Source organism: Pelodiscus sinensis, chromosome 3 (assembly GCF_049634645.1).
Source record: "Pelodiscus sinensis isolate JC-2024 chromosome 3, ASM4963464v1, whole genome shotgun sequence".
Lineage (NCBI taxonomy): Eukaryota > Metazoa > Chordata > Testudines > Trionychidae > Pelodiscus > Pelodiscus sinensis.
The window spans coordinates 193,162,842-193,183,237 of NC_134713.1; the positions used below are offsets into that span (position 1 = coordinate 193,162,842).

The window sequence follows — 20,396 nt, forward strand, 5'->3', positions numbered from 1 at the left end:
TGTTTGCGTACCTCCAGGAGTATGCTTAAACCTGTTTGAGAACCACTGTCCCATTCTACTGGGCACTGATAAGACTTCAATTAGAGCACTGTTTCCAGCTCTAGGCACTGCACTTTGGGAAAGATTTCAAAATGATAGAAAAAAAGAGATTTGTGATCACCACGTTAGCCAGGTCTTTATGAAAGGATCATTTTCTTGTTCATTTGTAATGCTTTACAGTTCTCCCTGGCTCATATTTGAAACAGGGATGTTAAAATGTGTTTATTTTGATAGACGTGTAGAAAATTTCAGCAGGTACACGTTTACACCCAAGGAGAGGAGGGGGCTGATACAGAGGCAGCAGTGTGTGGAGGTGGGTCGGGGGGAGGAGGGGACAGGGCTGTGTGTAACCGTGAATGTTATCCAATGAGTCCAGGCTCATCGGTTAACCGTTTACACATATACACCATCACATCCCTAATTTGAAACCCAAAGGCTGAGACATTCAAAGGAGATTTAGTTGCACAACTCTCATTAATTTCAATGGGAAGCGTGCATTTTAATCCCCTGTATGGCATTGAAAATGTCAGTCCAATGCTGTTGCAAACTGATACTATCCTGACCCCAGAGTCCACTGTACTCACTAGCACAAAGCATACGAGCTCTGAAGCGATCAGGACCGTGAAAATATTCCTCTCCTAGTGCCCAGACACACACACACACACAGGAAATGCTGTACCTTACATGGGTATTGTAAGCAGATCTCTGAGCAAAGCTGGCGGGGCAACGTTCACATCTATAGGGCTTCTCTCCAGTGTGGGTTCGAATGTGAACTCTCAGGCCGCATTTGGAGCTGATCACCTTGTGGCAGTACGGACACGCCTGGGGGTTCCTCTTCTTTTCATGCACTCGTCGGATGTGGTCATTGATATCCTTCCGGCGCTTGAACTTCTTCTCACAGAACACACACGGAAAGCGCCGTTGGTCGTTGTGAACTGTCAGGCGGTGCTGCCGGAGGTTCTGGCGGTTTGAGAAGAGCTGGTCGCACAGATTGCAGCTATACTTGAGGACAATACGGATGTCGTGTTCCAGCGCCATGTGCGACTGGTAGTGTTTGACGAAATGGAAGGGCTGGTTGCACTTCTCACAGGTGTACAATTGGGGCAGGACTTTTGATACATTGCGAGGGGATTTCCTGCATTCAGTTTTACTGGGTAGCTCAGAAATTAAACTGTTTTCATCCTCCTCCAGGCTGGGAAGCATGTTTTTAATCACTATGCAGGTTTGCTTTGAGTCTGACCGATTTAGGACACAATGGCTTGTCTTGTTTTCCTCTGGGCTGACTGTATCCATGTCAGTCATTTCACCGGTCTCTATTTTGTTACCTTTGTCTGATTTTGCCATCTCAGCTTTCGACTCCAGAAATTCTGTCCTATCTTTATTGCAATTTGCAGGCTGACCATCAACATTCTCATAGCTGGGTGGCAATTTTCTGCATTTCTGGCTGTCCCAAAATTTCCTTTTCATGGATGTTAGCGAAATTTGGGCAGAATCATTCACTTCATTGTCTCCTGCTTGCTGGACATGAGCCCACTGGGACCCACCATTTTCATGTATCTGACCTTTCAAATGGACACTCAAATCTAACCCTTTTCCACCCTCTGCCTTCATTTCTTCACAAATGTCCAACAAATCTTTGCACTCAAGTCTCTCAGCTACCTCCTTCATCCGATGCAACTTTTCTGCATCAATCTCTACTTCTGCAGTGTAGATGAATTCTAGAAAGGAAGTGAATTCTTCTGTGTATATGTCCTGTAGCGTTACGGTACAATTCTTAGCGTCCAACATCTCATCGTGAAGAAAAAGCCCCTTAAAATAATTGCTGGAAGCAGCCAAGACAGCCTTGTGAACCAGAAACTCCTCCTGGATCCCTAGATGCTCGGTATGGACAGTCACATCACAGAAGTGGCCAAACTGATAGAGTGAATGCAGTGCGCTCAGAAGATTTGACGCAGCGACTTTGGATTTCATCAGAATTTTCTTCTTCTCCATCCTGCCAGAGAAAAAGTAAAAGAGTTCATTACAGCAATGGGTCGTTAAACAGAAAGTCTAGTGGGTTTTTAATGAACACACCCAAACTTGTAGATTAAGGGTGTGAGTTTGTGAGGTTCTACAATGCTTATTGTCAATGGATATTTTCATAGAAATATATAGAATATGCAAGGAAAGAGATACAGATCTAGTTTAAAATTTTTGAAAAGTTGGCAGTATTTTGGAAAGTATCAAGCCCTTCTTATTGGTTTTCATTCAGCCCAAAGGGATTGAAATTTTTTGATGAAAAATTTTCAAACATTTTCACACCAAAAAATGGAATTTTTCCAATTCTTTCTAGACACATTCTCTAAATATTATGGCAGAAAGATAGAAGCGTAACAGATGTATGGCTTTTCTACCTCTAGACACACAAAACACTAAGGCTATGTCTACACTCGCGGCTTCTTGCGTGAGTAATATGCAAATGAGGCTAAGCGTGGAATATTGTTGAGCCTCATTTGCATACCTAACGAGCCACCATTTTTTTCAGAAGAGGCTCTTGCGCAAGAAGGAGCATCTAACACTGCCCCTTCTTGCCCAAGAAAAACCCTCTTGCGCAATGCCGTTACACCTATTACTTGAGAGCCTCTTCTGAAAAAAATGGTGGCTCGTTAGGTATGCAAATGAGGCTCAGCAATATTCTGGCCTTAACCTCTGTGACACTGACTATTCCAAGGTAAATTCACTGTATGCTCATTTGATGAAAAATGCATCTTTGTCTTACCATATCTGACAGCGTACACTCAGTTTCCCTTCACCGCTTTTGTATATGACTGTATTCCCCATTGTGGCTCCAATTCACCAGAGCATTTCAGCGCATACTTCTATCTAGGGCCCTACCAAATTCAAATTAAATCTGAAGTTTCCACAGTGTTGTAATTCAAGGGGTCTTGACCCCAAACAGGAATTGCATGGAGGAGGAGGTGTCACAAGGTTATTGTTGGGAAGTTTGTGGCACTACTACCCTTATGTCAGCGCTGTTGCTGGCGCAGGTGCTGCTTTCAGAGCCAGACAGCTGGAGAGCGGCTGCTGGACAGGAGGCCAGCTCTGAAGGGAGAGCCACTGCCATCAGCAGTGCAAAAGATAGGATGGCCTGGTATGGTATTACCCCCCCTTACTTCTCTGCTGTTACTGGTAGGGCACTGCCTTCAGAGATGAGCCCCTGGCCAACAGCTGCCACTCCACGGCCACCTTGTTCTGAACAGGGATGTCAGCGTGTAGATGACTCCACAATTAACTGATAAGCATCGGGTTATCGGTTAATCCTGTTGGCTACATGCATTCCCCTCCCCCTGCTGCCTCTGTATCAGAGGCAGCAGGGGCGGGGCAGAAGCCTGTGCCCTTGGGGAGCTGGCTTTTAAACTGGCTCCCGACAAGCACCATTCCACATATGCACCGCTCCCCCCCCACTGTGCTGCTGCCTCTGTATCAGAGGCAGCAGCAGGGGGGGGAGGGGAGAGCAGGCAGGAGCTCATACATGTGAGGAGCCAGCTTTTAAGCAGCTCTCCACGTGTGCCAGCTCCGCGGACCCTTCTGCCCCCACCTTGCTGTCTCCTACAGAGGTAGCAGGGGGAGGGGACAGGAAAGAGCCAGTGCTGAGGGGAGTCGGATTAAAAGCCAGTTCCCCCAACACCAGCTCTATGGTGCCAGCTGCCCTCCCACACACATTGCTACCTCTATTAGAGGCAGCAGTGCAGGGGCAGAGGCAGGGGAGGCTGCTGCAAAATTGGGGGCTCTTGTACATTTCAAAGGAAGAATGAGGAAGTGCCTATTGACCAGTCAATTAATTCCATCAACTGGTCAATTAACCACATTTTAACATCCTTAATCATGACCCCCCTTAAAATAATCTTGTGACTCCCCTGCAAGCAACTCCCTCTTGGGTCAAGACCTCCAATTTTGAGAAACGCTGGTCTCTCATGAAATCTGTATAGCATAGGATAAAAGCACACAAAAGACCAGATTTCATGTTCCATGACGCATTTTTCATGGCCGTGAATTTAGTAGGGCCCTACGTATATCCCACTGACTTAAATGGAACTTAAGCATGTGCTTAGATGTGCTGAACTGGGGTCTAAACAAACAGCTCAAGAGGAAATTAATGCGACAGGATACCAAACACAGTATTTCTATCTGGCCTCTCTAATTTTTTATCTGAGTGCAGAATAAATTTTGTTTTGTGCACTGAGGCATGTGTGGATGTGCACCACCAGTTGAAACATGCAGCCAGCTGTGGGCACTCTGCTAATCAGCTGGGCATCATTTGACTCTCTGCTGGGTGACCGCCCAAATGCTCAGTTTACAGGGAACTCTGTAAACATGAACAAACACCACGTTTTCCTGTGATACTCCTGTAACCCATCTACCAGTTTTGTAGATCAATGGCAACACTTCAGTGACGAGGGAGGAAATGAAAAACATGCCTATTTTAACCAAGACAATTAAATTTGCTTAGTGAACTGTTTATAGTATTCCATGATCTTTCCTTACATTTATCATATACAATACTTTTAATTACAGACATCAAGATTTGCAGTTATAGCATCTGGAAAGTATTTAAGCACTACTGTAGTCCATTAAAAGAAAGACACTGTCATTATTACTCAAGGGTACAAGAATCCATATGTTTATGATTAACGGATGAAGAATCAAGATAAACACATTCCTTTTCTGATCACAAGCCACTGTCTTCAATTAAAACAATAAAATGAAATGGCTTCACAATATTTAAGAGGCAGAATTTGCTGAAGCCGGTTCATAAGTCTGCTACAACCATCCATGTGGCTAGCCAATTCTGACTGCTAGGAACGCACGCACACTTACAGAGCGCTGAACGTGCAAACTGCTTAGGGAAGTGCAGAGAGCCAAGCCATGCTCAATATTTGATCAAAACATGGACACATGAGCTGTGTCTCTAGACTTCTCGGCTACGTCTACACTGGCATGATTTTCTGGAAATGCTTATAACGGAAAAGTTTTCCGTTATAAGCATTTTCGGAAAAAGCACATCTACATTGGCAGGATGTTTTTCCGGAAAAGCGTCCGTGGCCAATCTAGACGCGCTTTTCCGTAAAAAAGCCCCGAACGTCATTTTCGCGATCGGGGCTTTTTTGCGGAAAATAAATCTTTGCTGTCTATACTGGCCCTTTTCCGGAACAGTTTTCCAGAAAAGGACTTTTGCCCAAACGGTAGCAGCATAGTTTTTCTGGAAAAGCACTGATGATTTTACATTAGATTGTCAGTGCTTTTCCGGAAATTCAAGGGGCCAGTGAAGACAGCTGACAAGTTATTCCGGAAAAGCAGCTGATTTTCCGGAATAAGTGGCCAGTGTAGACACAGCCCTCTTGCTTAACAGTTCCCATCATCACAGGCTCCTGCCATTCCCCTGCAGAAGAAAGCCCAAAATGACTTACCATACTATTAATCAAAGATTTTTTTAAATAAAACAACCAAGGAGCTCCTAAAACAAGTAGGGCTTGCTAAAATCTTTTATCGGATTATAAATTAACACTTTACTCCTCCCCTTTAAGGCTCTGATCCTGCAATGAGCTCTGCATGTATTACCCATGCACACATGTGAACCCCACTGATTTCAAAGGGGCAGAGTGATTTATTGACAGAACTCACTGCAGGACTCTGGCTTAAATGAGGGGGGGTTAAAAATGTCTGAATGCTCACAGGATCTGGTCCAAAATCTAATCAAGTGAACAAGAAATGGTGTCTTTCCACTTATTTCAATGGCTTCCGGTTACAGATGGTTAGAAATTTTTAGTTGAAAAACCTTTTGACAAAAAAAGAAATCAGTTTTCATCAAAATCAGTATGTTAAAAAAATACAGATTTCAATAAAAATTCATTTTGTAAAAAATCCCAAAATGAAGCATTTTGATAACGTCAAAAGTCTCATGTCAACTTTCAGAATGCAACATTTTGATTTCTTGTTTCAATAACACATTTTGAAACAAATTTCATTGTTTTTATTTAAAACATTTCAAAAAGATATGGGCAAACACACAATTCAATTTTTATTAAAATGTTTCATTTTGGTAAACCTGGAACAAATTTATCACAGAAAATTTTGAATTTTTTGATGTTGTTCTTTTCATCAATTTTGGAATAGAATTTCAAAACAACAAAATTTTCCATAAAATGGAAAATCTGGTTCCTATTAAACTCTACTCTTGATTAGATTAATGACAATCAAAGAGAAATGAAAAATCGCCACTGAAGGTCTTCAAAATGAGTACAACAAAGTTGCAATGTTACAATACATCTTCCACTGATTACAGAAATTATTTTATTACTTATTATTTATATTACTGTAGTGCTTGGGAACTTAGTCATGGACCAAGACTCAACATATGACCCAATCAGCCTACACCTGCAGTCCACATGATGGCTTCAAAAAATTCAGGGGTTACACATTTACAAAAAGAAACATATTTTAACATCCCTAGTATAAACAGAACAAATACAATGTATAAATGTCATGTAGTGCCATTAGTACATTGTTTATGAAACAAAGGGTAGATTCCGGTTTTCATAACACATGGTCAACTCCTCTGATCTACTGACGGATGAATACAAGAGCTGTGTGTTTGTCTTCCAGGTTATTGTACATTATAAAACAGGGGTGGGGAATGTAAGGCCTGGGAGCTGGACGTGGCCTCCAAGTTGCCCGGATCTGGCCCCTGAAGCACAAGGGGCCCCCTCAGTATTGGGGAGCCCAGACTGGTGCTCCAGAGCCTCCCCCTCCCCTCCTGCTGTCTCCCCACAGGACTGGAGCACACAAATCTAGTAGTCTGGGCCCCCTAGGCTCTGGTGTGCAAGGGGAATATAGGGACTGTCTTTCTCCTTCCAAGTCAGGGACCAGGTCAGTGAGGGGTTGTTGTTTTTTTTAAACTTCTCATTTGCGTGCAGCCCCTGACTGAGTTTTCTATGGGTCAGCGGCCCCTGACCAAAAAAGGTTCCCTATCTGTGTGATAAATGAAAGCAGTAGAGAAAAAAAAAGAAAAAAAAAAGGAAAGAAAAAGCCTGGCAGCTGCCCAACGTTTCTGGATAACCTAGGCTATGTCTACACTACACTTCTTTTTCAGAAAAAGGAACGCAAATTGCACTCTGCAATTTGCATACCTTTTTCTAATTCTTTTTTCGGAAGAGGCTTTTTCGAAATTTGGCCCGTCTACACTGGGCCAAATTTTGGAAAAACCTCCTCTTTCGGAAGAGCCCTTCTTCCTCGTGAAACGAGGTTTACAGGGCTTCCGAAAGAGCACATCTGCTCTTCCGAAAAATATTTCAGAAGAGCAGACGCATTCCCTGGACACGGCGGAGTTTTTCCAGGATACTTCCGGTATCCCAGAAAAACTCCGTCGTGTAGACCTAGCCCTAGGGTTTAGATCAGGGCTAGGGAACCTTTTTTGGGTTGGGAGCTGCTGACCCACAGAAAAAACAAACAAACCCTCACTGAGGTGGCATCCAACTGAGGAGAAAGACACTCCCCACATACCCCTTGTACACCAGAGGCTGGAGCACCAGCACAGGCTCCCCACTGCTGGCAGGACTCTGAGTCTTGAGGGCCAGCTCTAGGCAAGCCAGGGGCCGCATCCAGCCTCCGGGCGTGAGGTTTCTCATCCTTGGTGTAGAATCAAAGAGCAGTGCTATTTTGAGCTGGATTCTGGCTGGGAAGCCAGAAAGGTACGTCTACACTTCAGCTGGAAATGACCCTCCCAGCACAGGTAGAAACTCGTGCTAGTAGGACTCAAGCTAACCCACCAAAAACAGCAGTGTGGACACAGCAACTTGGGCTCTCAAACCCACCTCACTTCCAACCTGAGCCACAACATCAGCACTAGCAGAAATTAGTTCCCGGTCCTGCAAATTCCTAAGCACGTGCTTAATTTTAAGTATGTGACCAGAGCCACTGAAGTCCATGGGACTATTCGCGTGCCTCACATTAAGGATTTGCTTGTGTGATTGGGTCCGCACTTACGAACGGGGCTTTCTCGCCCCAGAGCTCACAGGCAGCGGGACCGCCCAGAGCGCAGCGGTCCCGCCACCTCGACCTTTGGGGTGAGAAAAGCTGCTCCGGGTGCCCCTGGTCTGCTGGGGACCGTCTCCAGCAGACCAGGGACACCTAGAGCAAAGCCGGGGAGGTGGAGACGGTCCCCAGCAGACCAGAGGCACCGGGAGCAAAGCCGCAGCGGCGGCGGGGTCCCGCACCTCTGAGGCTTTGCCTCCCCGGCTTTGCTCCGGGTGTCCCTGGTCTGCTGGGGACCGTCTCCAGCAGACCAGGGACACGGGGAGCAAAGGCGCAGCAGCGGCGGGGTCCCGCGCCTCTGAGGCTTTGCCAGAGCAAAGCCTCAGAGGCGCGGCACCCCGCCGCCCCTGCGGCTTTGCTCCCCGTGTCCCTGGTCTCCTGGGGGGTGGGGCGCAGCTAGTGCGCCCCCCCCCAGCAGACCAGGCTTTTGTTGTGGACCCTGGGGTAGAGCAGCTGGGGTGCTGCCAGGTTGGTCCTGCAGGGACCTACCTGGCAGCCCAGCTGTTCTGTCCCAGGCTCCAGATTCAGCTGCTGTTGAAACTGATCAGTGGCTGATTCCAGGAAGCTCGGGGCAGAGCAATTCTGCCTCCTGCTTCCTGTAGTCAGCCCCTGGTCAGTTTCAGCAGCAGCGGCTGAATCTGGAGCCAGTTCCGACTTACATACAAATTCAACTTAAGAACAAACCTATAGTCCCTATCTTGTACGTAACCCGGGGACTGCCTGTATATGGATTGCAGAGCTATAGGGGCTGCCGAGCTATGGAGCAAGCAGAGCATAGCTATAGGGGGCTGTAGCGTAGGAAGCAAGCAGGGAGGAGCTATAGGGGCTATAGAGCTATGTAGCTAGCAGGGCATAGGAGGCTGTAGTACTATAGGAATGGGCAGGATGTAGTTACAGGGGCTATAGTGCTACAGGGACAGTCAGAGAGTAGCTATGGAGGGCTTTAGTGCTATATGGGCTGGCAGAATGTAGCTATGGGGCCTGTTCTGCTAAAGGGGCAGGCAGGCATAACCAGAGAGGATATAGATTTATGGGGCAGGGAGGACATAGCAATAGGGTCAGACAAGATGTAGCTATAGGGGCTGCAGTGCTGTAACGGAAGGAGTCAAGAAGCAGCTGTAGCAGCTTCAGTGCTATAGGGGTATGCAGAGTGTAGCTATAGGGGCTGCAGTGCTCTAGGGCCAGGGGGTTATTGATAGCTAGGCAGTGCTATAGGGGCAGGAGGCAAGGAGCAGCTATAGGGGCTGTGGTGCCATAGGGGCAGGCACAGTGTAGCTAGAGGGGCTACAGTGCTATAGGGGCAGGCAGAGCATAGCTATAGGGGCTGAGGCTTATTGATAGCTATAGGGGGTGCAGTGCTATAGGGGCTGTGGGTTATTGATAGCTATAGGAGGTGCAGTGCTATAGGGGCAGGGGGTTATTGATAGCTATAGGGGGTGCAGTGCTATAGGGGCAGGCAGAGTGTAGCTCTAGGGGCTGAGGGCTATTGATAGCTATAGAGGGTGCAGTGCTATAGGGGCAGGCAGAGTGTAGCTCTAGGGGCTGGGGGCTATTGATAGCTATAGAGGGTGCCGTGCTATAGGGGCAGCTAGAGTGCAGCTCTAGGGGCTGGGGGTTATTGATAGCTATAGGGGTGCAGTGCTGTAGGGGCCGGCAGAGTGTAGCTCTAGGGGCTGGGGGCTATTGATAGCTATAGGGGGTGCCGTGCTATAAGGGCAGGCAGAGTGTAGCTCTAGGGGCTGGGGGCTATTGATAGCTATAGGGGGTGCCGTGCTATAGGGGCAGGCTGAGTGTAGCTATAGGGCCAGGGGGTTATTGAGAGCTATAGGGGGTGCAGTGCTATAGGGGCAGGCAGAGTGTAGCTCTAGGGGCTGGGGGCTATCGATAGCTATAGGGGGTGCAGTGCTATAGGGGCAGGCAGAGTGTAGCTCTAGGGGCTGGGGGCTATCGATAGCTATAGGGGGTGCAGTGCTATAGGGGCAGGCAGAGTGTAGCTCTAGGGGCTGGGGGCTATCGATAGCTATAGCGGGTGCAGTGCTATAGGGGCAGGCAGAGTGTAGCTCTAGGGGCTGGGGGCTATCGATAGCTATAGCGGGTGCAGTGCTATAGGGGCAGGCAGAGTGTAGCTCTAGGGGCTGGGGGCTATTGATAGCTATAGGGGGTGCAGTGCTATAGGGGCAGGCAGAGTGTAGCTCTAGGGGCTGGGGGCTATCGATAGCTATAGGGGGTGCAGTGCTATAGGGGCAGGCAGAGTGTAGCTCTAGGGGCGGGGGGCTATCGATAGCTATAGGGGGTGCAGTGCTATAGGGACAGGCAGAGTGTAGCTCTAGGGGCGGGGGGCTATCGATAGCTATAGGGGGTGCAGTGCTATAGGGGCAGGCAGAGTGTAGCTCTAGGGGCTGGGGGCTATCGATAGCTATAGGGGGGTGCAGTGCTATAGGGGCAGGCAGAGTGTAGCTCTAGGGGCTGGGGGCTATCGATAGCTATAGGAGGTGCAGTGCTATAGGGGCAGGGGGGCTATTGATAGCTATAGGGGGTGCAGTGCTATAGGGGCAGGCAGAGTGTAGCTCTAGGGGATACCGTGCTATAGGGGCAGGCAGGGCGTAGCGATGGGGCAGCCCAGCCCAGCCTTACCCTCCCAAGCAGGGCGCGCAGCTCCCGCGCAGGCTCATGGGGCTCGGCTCCTGCCCGCGCTGCGCACCGCCGGGCTCCACAGCGCAGCTCCCTCCCCCGCTGTCCGCGCGATGGTACCGCCCGAGGGCCCGCGAGCTCAGAGCTCCGCCTCCCGCCGCGGCCACCATAGTTGCGCCGCAGAGGCCGCTTTACCGACGCACCGCGGGCCTGCTGCCCACACGCAAGATGGCCGCCCAGGGCACACAGGAGCGTCGCCCCGCCCTCCCGGCCATCTTGAGTGTGGGCAGCGAGACCGCTCCCTCTTAGGGCCCCAACCCGTCGGCCATCTTGAATGAGGGCACAGCAGCTTCGTGGGCTGGGGGTTGGCTGCAAAAGGCCGCCTGGGCCCCCTGCCCTCGAACCCCCCCCCCCCCCGCCCTGCCCTCCTTGCAGTCCTGGGTCAGCCCCCCTCCCCAGCACGATCCTGCCTGTGGGGCTGCAGCCACCGCGGTTTGGTGGTGCTCGCAGCTCGCCCCGTGGCACCGAAACACGCGCAGTGCCCCCCCCCCCCCGCATTGCACACAGCCCCAGGCAGCACCCGCACCCCCGCCCCCCCCCCGCCAGGCCCGGATGCGGAGCCCCGGCTCCGGGGCGGGCTGCCAGACTGGACATGACATCACAATGGACATTCCATCCTAGTTAGAACGTTTCTATTGTCTCCATGTGTTTCCCGAACACAAAGCTCGAATACTGGACTGTCCGCTTCAAAACCGGACACCTGGCAACCCGAGTGCCCAGGATCCCACTTTCTGCGCCCCCCCCCGCCCGCCGTCATCTACCCACTCCCCTCGCAGTGGCTGCCCCCATCCCGCGCCTTCGTGGTGCTGCAAGACTTGCAGTGGGGGTGAGCAGCTGGGTGCGAAGCGTGCCGCCAAGGGCACCTGCGCTCATCGGTTAACCTTCACGGTTACACGCTGCCTCCCGGGACGCGTGGGGAGCCGGCTTAAAAGCAACTGCCTTTGCCCCCATATCCGCACGCTGCTATATCAGAGGAGGCAGGCGGGAACCAGGACGCGCTGGGAGCCAACTTAAAAGCCACCCCCCTGCGAGCCCCGGTTCCTGAGGAGCCAACTGCTGCTCTGTGTGTAACCACGGACATTTTCAGTGGTTATACGGTTACTTAATCACATTTGAACATCTCCAGGGCCCACCTCTGCATTGGAAATCAGAGTGGCATGTCTCCTATTCTGTCATTCTTCCATCAGGGTTTCAAGCACGTTCCGCTGAAACAGTTGGCACTAGCTTTTCCAGTGTGAAATTTACTCGGAGTGTTTTGGCATTGATTTTTGTATAAACAAGACTTAATTTTCCTGTGTTCTGCCATCTCCCTGCTGACCCCGCTATATTCACTTCTCTCCACAGCTCCTCTCCCCCGCTTTAAAGCTAATGCCCCCATATTCTTCCTTCATGGACTACCTCCACCATTCACAATCCCCATATTTTTGCTGCCCACTCTAATCAAACTCCAAATGATGGGATTGGGGGGGAAAAAACCCTTCTCCTATCAGCAGGTTATTCCGTAATTGCTCACTTCAGGGTTTCTTTGAAATAGTTGGCTTTGCCCTTGTCAATGTGAAATTGCTCAGTGTTTGATTTTATGGGTTTCAGTCTATTATGTGGGGGGAGGTTTCTTGGATTTTGGATGTTTAATAAGAAAGTTTTAAAATGGGATCTGGCAGACATTAACCTAGAGCTTCCTCTCATGCAACTTTTTCTGTCAACATGTATCTTTCAATAAAGCTGAGAATGGTGCCTTCTGAGTATTTCTCACTATGCAGGGAAATACCTCCTCAAGCTACTGCAAGAGTTGTACATTTTAAGTTCCCATCAATATTTCCAGAGATGAGACAGCTACACAGAATAACTGTGCATAAGTTCTATTTCCAACTAGAGGATTTATCTGGCATTGCTCAGGTTCTTTTGGGGGCTCAGGACAGGCTGTGTTCTCCGACTGGCAGGCGTTCTCCCGGGTGGCCATGGCAGCGGGGCTGGCGGTGCTCAGCTGGTAGGTGCTTTGAGACCAGCTTGCGGGTGCTCCCTAGAGTAGCCATGGCGGCAGGGACCTTGGTGTACAGCCAATGGCTACTCTCCAAAGGGAGGGCGGTGGGGACTACACTGGCCTTCCGGGCTCCCCCACTTGTGTCCAGCGCTGGAGCCGAGGTTTTGGGCTCCAGCTGTTGGGCAGGGTGTCCACGTACCTGTGGCCATTGGCTGGCAAAATGCACCCCCAGCCAGTCACTCTGTTACACTCTGACCCCTGTGGTCACTCTGCAGTATAATTTTCCTCTGCGCTTGCTGCCACCTGTGGTCATTCCAGAGCACAACTGTCCCTGCTATCAGACCCCTCCCTTTCCATTTTATGAAACACAATTGGATTCCAGGCACATCCCATTGTCCAGGCACAGCCAAATCTTGACCTTGCTTTAAGTTATGATAAGAGGAACCTGCATGCCAAATTTGGTGGTCCTCAAATTTGCAGGAGTTCTTGAACAAACAGACTCACGAACGGACAGATACATATATAGATTGACTAAGAAGCTGTGTCCCATGTGCAACTTTTACAAAACAATGGACGAGTGGAATTAACTATTTACAGTAAGAACACTAGTCTTCATATAACACATCCCTTCTTTTCTCTCTTAAAGTTGTAACATAGTTTGACCATTCTTGAATAACAGGAAAACACCTGTGTCATATGTGGGCTTGGCAGAATTTAATTTTTTAAAATAATTTTGATAGATAATATCAGTGTTTAATTAATTTTTAATTTTTATCAATGTAAATTTTCAGTTGTGAGAAATTAGGGGGTGCTCAGACAAGAATTATTTAAGGAGTGTAGACATTTAGATTCAAAAATTAAAACTTTATAGCCTGTAAAACACAAATTCTAGAGCTCTATTAATTCAAGAATATCTGTTTTATTTCTGTGGGTATCCACACCTGCAGATGTGGATGCGGATATCTATGGCTCATTTTTGCAGATGTAGGTGCAGATTAGGGATCTTAAAATGTGTTTATTTAGGAAACTGTGTAACTTTTAAGCTGGTTCCCCGTGCGTTCCGGCTTCTGTGGAGCTGCCTACCCTCCACTCAGTGCTGCTGCCTCTGAACCTGCTTCTGCAGAGCTGCCTGTCCCTCCCCAACCCCACACTGCTGCCTCTCCCCACAAGCACTGGTTCCCACCTGACACCCCACCCCCAGGCTGCTGCCTCTGATACAGGCAGCATTAGTTAACTGCCTAGGCTCATCAGTTAACCATGTACAGTAATTACTCATTTAACACATGCCCGCTTAACACATTTTCGCAATAGCACGATTTTTTTTTAGGGAACGTTTTTCAAATAACACGGCCATCCCCGAAATAACATGAAAATAATCAAGTGGAGAACTTTTTCGCGTGGCGGTATAAGTTGGTGAAAACAGTGGTAATAAGCAGAAGCGGATGAATACACGTGGTCACAGTGCTCCTCCGTTCACTCATGTGTTTATCTTGGGCTGTGTCTAGACTGCATCCCTTTTTCGTAAAAGGGATGCAAATTAGATATATCGCAATTGCAAATGAAGCGGGGATTTAAATCTCCCCTGCTTCATTAGCATAAACATGGCTGCTGCTTTTTTCCGGCTCGGAGCTTTGCCAGAAAAAAGAGCCAGTCTAGACACGGATCTTTCGGAAAATAAAGCCGTTTCCGAAAGATCCCTTATCCCTCATTTTAAGGTTCAGTGAGGGGCTCTCCCTACTCTGGGTCTGTGGAAGGCCAGACTGCATCACCACAAAGCCACTGAAGTCAAGGACAGAAGGACTGGGCAATTAGCTGTTGCAAAAAAGCCTTTGCCCAAGCTATTACTTGATTTACACACAGATTTTCTGGAAATGCATTAAACTGTAAGGTCCTGCCAACACATGACTTAGAGACGGACAAAAACCTCCTGTTGACTGCGTTGCTATTGTGTGGGGGGCAGTTTTCTTCTAAATCACTTAATTACTGATATTTGTAAATGATTCTCTGAAGCTTAGTAATTGTTTCAGCTGAATTGCCTTTTGAACTCTACAACTCCTAGGCTGTGTCTACACGGGCATGAATTTCCGGAAATGCTTAAAACAGAATAGTTTTCGTTATAAGTATTTCCGGAAAAGGAGCGTCTACATTGGCAGGCTGCTTTTCCGGAAAAGCCGTTTTTCCGGAAAAGCATCTGTGGCCAATGTAGACGCGCTTTTCCGGAAAAGAGCCCCGATCGTCATTTTCGCGATCGGGGCTTTTTTCCGGAAAAGACTACTGGGCTGTCTACACTGGCCCTTTTCCGGAACAGTGTTCCGGAATAAGGACTTATGCGCGAGCGGGAGCAGCGTAGCTTTTCCGGAATAGCGGCTGATTTTGTACAGTAGAGCGTCGTTGCTTTTCCGGAAATTCAAGGGCCAGTGTAGACAGCTCACAGCTTATTCCAGAAAAGTGGCTGATTTTCCAGAATAAGTGGCCCAGTGTAGACACAGCCCTAACGTTTGTTGATCTTGCAACTTTGTGACTTTTTGTAACTTTCATCCACTCTGCTTGTAACTTGCTCTAAACTGCATTCTCCCCTGAGATATGAATGTGTGTGTGTGAGTGGAGACTATTGTGTGTTTGGGATTAGAAACTTCAAGGCTGAGCAGGTGGAGCTAAGTGATGAATCTTCAGACCAATCAAGGAGACACTGCTGCTCTGCTGGATCACGGGAAGTCTGGGGGCATGCTCTCTGATGACAAATGTGGATGAGTCACAGGCATTGTACAGAGGCAATAAAATGAGAGAGCATGTGGCAGAAGCTCTTTTTCTGAGAAGCTCCTCTTTTGCAGCCAGAAGCTCTCTTTCTTTTCTGACCACCTCCCCAAACATGATCAGCAGACAGACCCTCCAGAATCAACATGCCACGGCTCTTTCTGTAACCCATATGCCTGTGTTAGTGTGAGAGTACCCGAGAGCAGGAATGAATGTGTGTGAATGAATGAAAGTGTGTGTGTTTGTTTCTGTGTGTCAGAGATAGCTGGTTCCCCTTTAGCTTAAACCTTTAGTGACAATTCGATCCTCTTTAGTTTAACCATATAGTACATATAGTGGAGTGTTAATTCCTCAATCAATAAATCCATACTAGTGTAACCCTGGGTGGTTTCCAGTGGGAATTTTTTGGGTAACATAAATGTTCAAGCAATATTTGGCTTTATATTCTAAGTGCCCACAGAAGCGCTTTTAACTACAGAGAGACCTGGATCAGAAAAGGAGGAAATTGATACATACAAAACAACAAATGGGAACAGCTCAGCAAAGCATCCCTTTGCTTTCGGCCCCATGGGATTTGTCACAGTTTCTGGCTGGCAGAAGGGCACCTGGGGGTAACTTGCTGCAGCACCACTTACTTTTCTTGCTCTTGCTGCATTTATAATCCATGGTGCCGCGGGCCGGGCAGTGCTTCTTCACCAGGTGGTAGAGAATGGCCAGCAGGGCCAAAAGCGTGGCCAGGATGCCCATACTGATTCCGATCAGCGCTCCGGGGTGGAGGCTGTCTGCCTTTGGTGGGGCGCGGGTGGGAGCCACTGTTTTGGGGTAGGGCTCCGTCTCACCTGACGACTCCTCCTCAGGAGAACACATGCGCTGGTCAGAGAGGACGTACCCCTCCCGGCAGTGACACCTGTAGTGGCCTGGCTCGTTCGTGCAAAGCTGGTCACAATAGCCCTGCTCACACTCGTCCACATCCTGACACACCTTGTCTCCCCCATCGCCCTCATACAGAATAAAGCCATTGGGGCAGTAACAACTATCCAGAGTGTGGGGGTCACAGTCTGCTGGGCATTCTGTCTGGTTGCAAAATCTGGCACATTTGTGCGGGTTTTGGGGGTGTATAATAAATCCATCAAAGCAGCTGCAGCTGTAGCCGCCTGGCACATCCTCACACTTGTACTCACATTTGCCTTCCTCGCAATCCAGCACGTCCTCACACTTGCCGTCCACCATCTCGTAGCCCGGGTGGCACTCGCAGTGGAAGCCCCCGTCGGTGTTGGTGCAAACCTGCTCACAGACGCCCGGCGTGGCTTCACATTCATCAATGTCCTTGCAATGGACGCCGTCCCCCGCCAGCTCGTAGCCCTCGGAGCAGATGCAGGTGAAGTTCCCCGTGTCCGGGGTGCAGAAGTGCTCGCAGGGCGCGTTGGCGCACAGGGAAGAGCAGCCGCGTCCGTCCTGCTCCAGCTGCTCCCCCTGGGGGCAGGCGCAGCGCGGGCTCCCGCCGTCCCACTGGCACGATTGCTCGCAGCCCCCGTTCTCCAGCTGGCAGTGCCAGGCCCCCCGGCTGGCTGAGCTCCATCGCCAGCCCCCACTGCTGTGCTCCTGGCACACCAGCTCCACGCCCAGGCCAGGGGCCGAGGCCGTGCTTTGGGGCGGGAGGGCCAGGAGGTCACTGTCCCGCACCCCGAAGGGGGTGGTGTAGGTCACCACCAGGCCTGCCCCCGGGGAGAGCTTGGGGCACGTGCCGGGGTAATTGTACTCACACAGGAAGCCGTCTGCTTCGGAGTCACACTGCTTCGCCTCCCACAAGAGGTCCGGAGCCACGGCCACGCACTGGGGCCCGCAGCTGGGGTCGCCCGGCTTCCAGTTGGCGTAGTCCGTGCTCTCATCGCCCGTGACCCAGCGGAAGCCTCGCAGCCTGCGGCCGGGCTCCGGGCACTGCTGGTCCTGGGGCAGCTGCAGCCCGATCCACAGGCTGGCGGCGCCCTGGCGCGGCACCAGCAGTGAGATGGCGTCCGCTGCCACCGTGGATCGCACCGTCATGAGATGCCCCCCGCTGGCCGCGCAGAGCCGGCCGGCCTCGGAGAACACCCGGCGCCCCCAGACCACGCTGAAGCAGTCGTGCTCGATGCACTGCGCCCCCGGGGGCGGCGGCACCGCCGAGGGGGCCGAGCACCCGAGCTGGGCCGTGGCCAGCAGTGCCAGGCAGAGCCGCAGCATGGTGGGGGGTGGTTAACAGAGCAGGGGCTGGCCCCAGACTCCGAGACGGGCTCAGGCAGTCGGCTGTTTGCATTTGCTCCCTGCCAGAGCTTGGCAGAGTCGTTCTTGAAAGTTTGTGCCCACGATTTTATCAACATCTCATCCCCCGCTATAGCTCAGGAAGGAAATGAGTCACGCCTACATCAGCTCCTTAATCCGTTATCAGAGCGACCAGAGCTGCCTCGCATCCATGTGGCTTCTATAATCTTCTGCAAACATTCATTCAGCTCCAGGTTACCCAGCCCAGGAGTGGCAGCCCAGACGCAGCCTCCATACTGAGCAGAGAATTCCCCAAGCTTTGCACTCACATGCTTTGCCAGGGGCATGTGCAACATGTGCGAGGTGCTAAACCCAATCCAGCACTGAGATATTTTCCAACACTGTACACACGTCCCCCCTCCTGGTTCCATGCAATTATGTGACTGGGGAACAATTCCCAGAGGCTATGTCTGTACAGCAGCGTTAGTTTGGAGGAACTGATGTGATTCCAAAATAGCACAGTGCACGTCTACACTACAAGCCTTTCTTTAATAATGTCGAGCTGGAGGACTTTTTACTCCGACTCATGGTAACCCTCATTTCACGAGGAGTAAGGGAAGTTAGAGGAAGAGTGCTCTTCCTTCGACTCCTTGCTGTGTAGACAGCACCAAAAGCCGAATTAAACTATTTCAACTCCAGCTACGCAATTGACGTCACTGAAGTTGCGTAGCTTAATTCGAGTTTTCCCCTGCTGTGTAGATGTGTCCTGATGGTTTCTGGACTGTATAAACTGCTGGAGCTAAAAATGGAGTAAAAACGCAAAAAAACAGAAGGAAAATTTCAAAAAGCGGAAGAAAAAATGAAACATTGTAATCAGAGGCTTTATTTAATGGGACTTCTGCTGTTTCTTTTCCCACATTTCTTTGAAGTTTACATCATAACTGGTCACATTCAGTTCATGCACGCATTCAGGCTGCATGACTAATTAAGAGGTTTTAAAATTGTGAATTAAGTTTTCATTTTCATTTTAAAAGTTGCATGTATTTTGGGAAGGACAAAAGTGCCATATTTGGCTCCATACTGAGCCGTATTTGGCTCGAGAGCCAGATAGTCTACAGATGATCAGAGGCATGCCTCCATGCACATGCATTGCAACTGTGCGTGCCATTACTGCTGGCGGCACAGCTAGGTATTCACTTGCATGTGCAGTTTCCAGAGTGGTGCGTGCTGTCCTGCTACACGCACTAGTGAACTCACTGCACTAACATGCCCTTTCAGCAAACCTGTGCGCTCCGTCGGAACTTCACACTCCTGCTGTGGAAAGTCGTGGCTGAAGTTAGGCACTTAGGGTACGTCTAGACTACATGCCTCTGCCAACAGAGGCATGTAAAATAGGCTACCCGACAGAGTCAATGAAGCGGGGATTTAAATATCCCCGGCTTCATTAAAATAAAAATGGCCACCGTGCTGTGCCGGCTCAGCTGATCGTTGGCACAGCACGTGAGTCAAGAAACGAATCGGTCGACAAGAGAAGTCTTCGTCCACCGCTCCTGTAAACCTCGTTTCACAAGGCACAAGGGAGCGGTCGACAAAGGATTCCTTTGTCGACCGCGCCACGTCTTGACTCGCGCGCTGTGCCGACGATCAGCTAAGCCGGCACAGTGCGGTGGCCATTTTTATTGTAATGAAGCCGGGGATATTTAAATCCTGGCTTCATTGACTATGTCGGGTAGCCTATTTTACATGCCTCTGTCAGCAGAGGCATGTTGTCTAGACATACCCCTAGGGTCTGTTGACACTGCAGTTACACCCCTGGGGTGGCCCGCGGCAGCTGACTTTGTCTCTCACCACTCGCGCTAAGGGACTGTTTAACAGCAGAGCAGACATCCCGCCTGGCAGCGTCCTGGCTCCGGGGCTCAAGCCACACACGAATGTCTGCACTGCAGTCCCACAGCCCCTTTGTCCAAGCTGTGGGCGTCTAGTTGTGGTAGAGACCCCTTGGGGGAGCTATCCGGATCACACTCGGCTTTGCCTGCTGACATCGATGGCCGTGGCGATGCGCTCGGGCCTGTGGAAAACTCCCTCGTCTCTTGTTGAGGAATATTCTCGTCCCAGAACAGTCACAAGTGCGGATCATTTAAAGAGCCACCTTCTCGGCTCTGCAATACACCACCGGCTTCCCAAGCCAGTAACTATTTGTGTCCAGTGAGGACCAGTTTGGTTCATCTGCATTTTATCTGTGCAAAGTAACTTTCCCCTTTCTCCCCTTTCTCCTCAGCACGTCACCTGCAACTTTGTCATGTACGTTATCCCTTGGCAAAACGGAATTAGCCTCCAGGAAAATAAATGCCAGTAAGCTCCTGTTTGTTCCCGTACACGTCGGCAACCCGTGGCTGTACATTTGCTGTGCTTTTCTGAACACAGTAATCGGAGCACCCTCGCGAGATGGGCTGCTGTCCCTTGCTGGGACCTCACATGCTTCTGTATTCCTGTGCAACGCAAGTACTGCTGTAACCGTCCTGGAAGCACAATAGAATCTGTTTGGTTTCTTACCTCGAATGACTTTGTTTCTCTGCGAATCAACACTTGAACTGAACTTGGCAGCAGCAGAGGTTCTGAGATG

At 49.8% G+C, this 20,396-nt stretch overlaps 2 protein-coding genes across 2 annotated transcripts in view; both read right to left on the reverse strand.

The window, feature by feature from the left end:
• Window positions 1-20,396, reverse strand: part of LOC102451311 (uncharacterized) — a 42,787-nt gene that overhangs the window by 13,379 nt on the left and 9,012 nt on the right. Inside the window, exon 3 of the mRNA XM_075925733.1 lies at window positions 719-2,032. Coding sequence (XP_075781848.1) covers window positions 719-2,031 — 1,313 coding nt within the window. The 5' untranslated portion in view covers window position 2,032. The remainder of the gene's footprint in view (window positions 1-718; window positions 2,033-20,396) is intronic.
• Window positions 16,113-19,091, reverse strand: LOC106731484 (thrombomodulin-like). The gene is given in 2 exon segments (XM_075925732.1): window positions 16,113-16,183; window positions 16,186-19,091. Coding segments are annotated over 2 exon segments (1,641 nt in total). The 5' UTR covers window positions 17,756-19,091.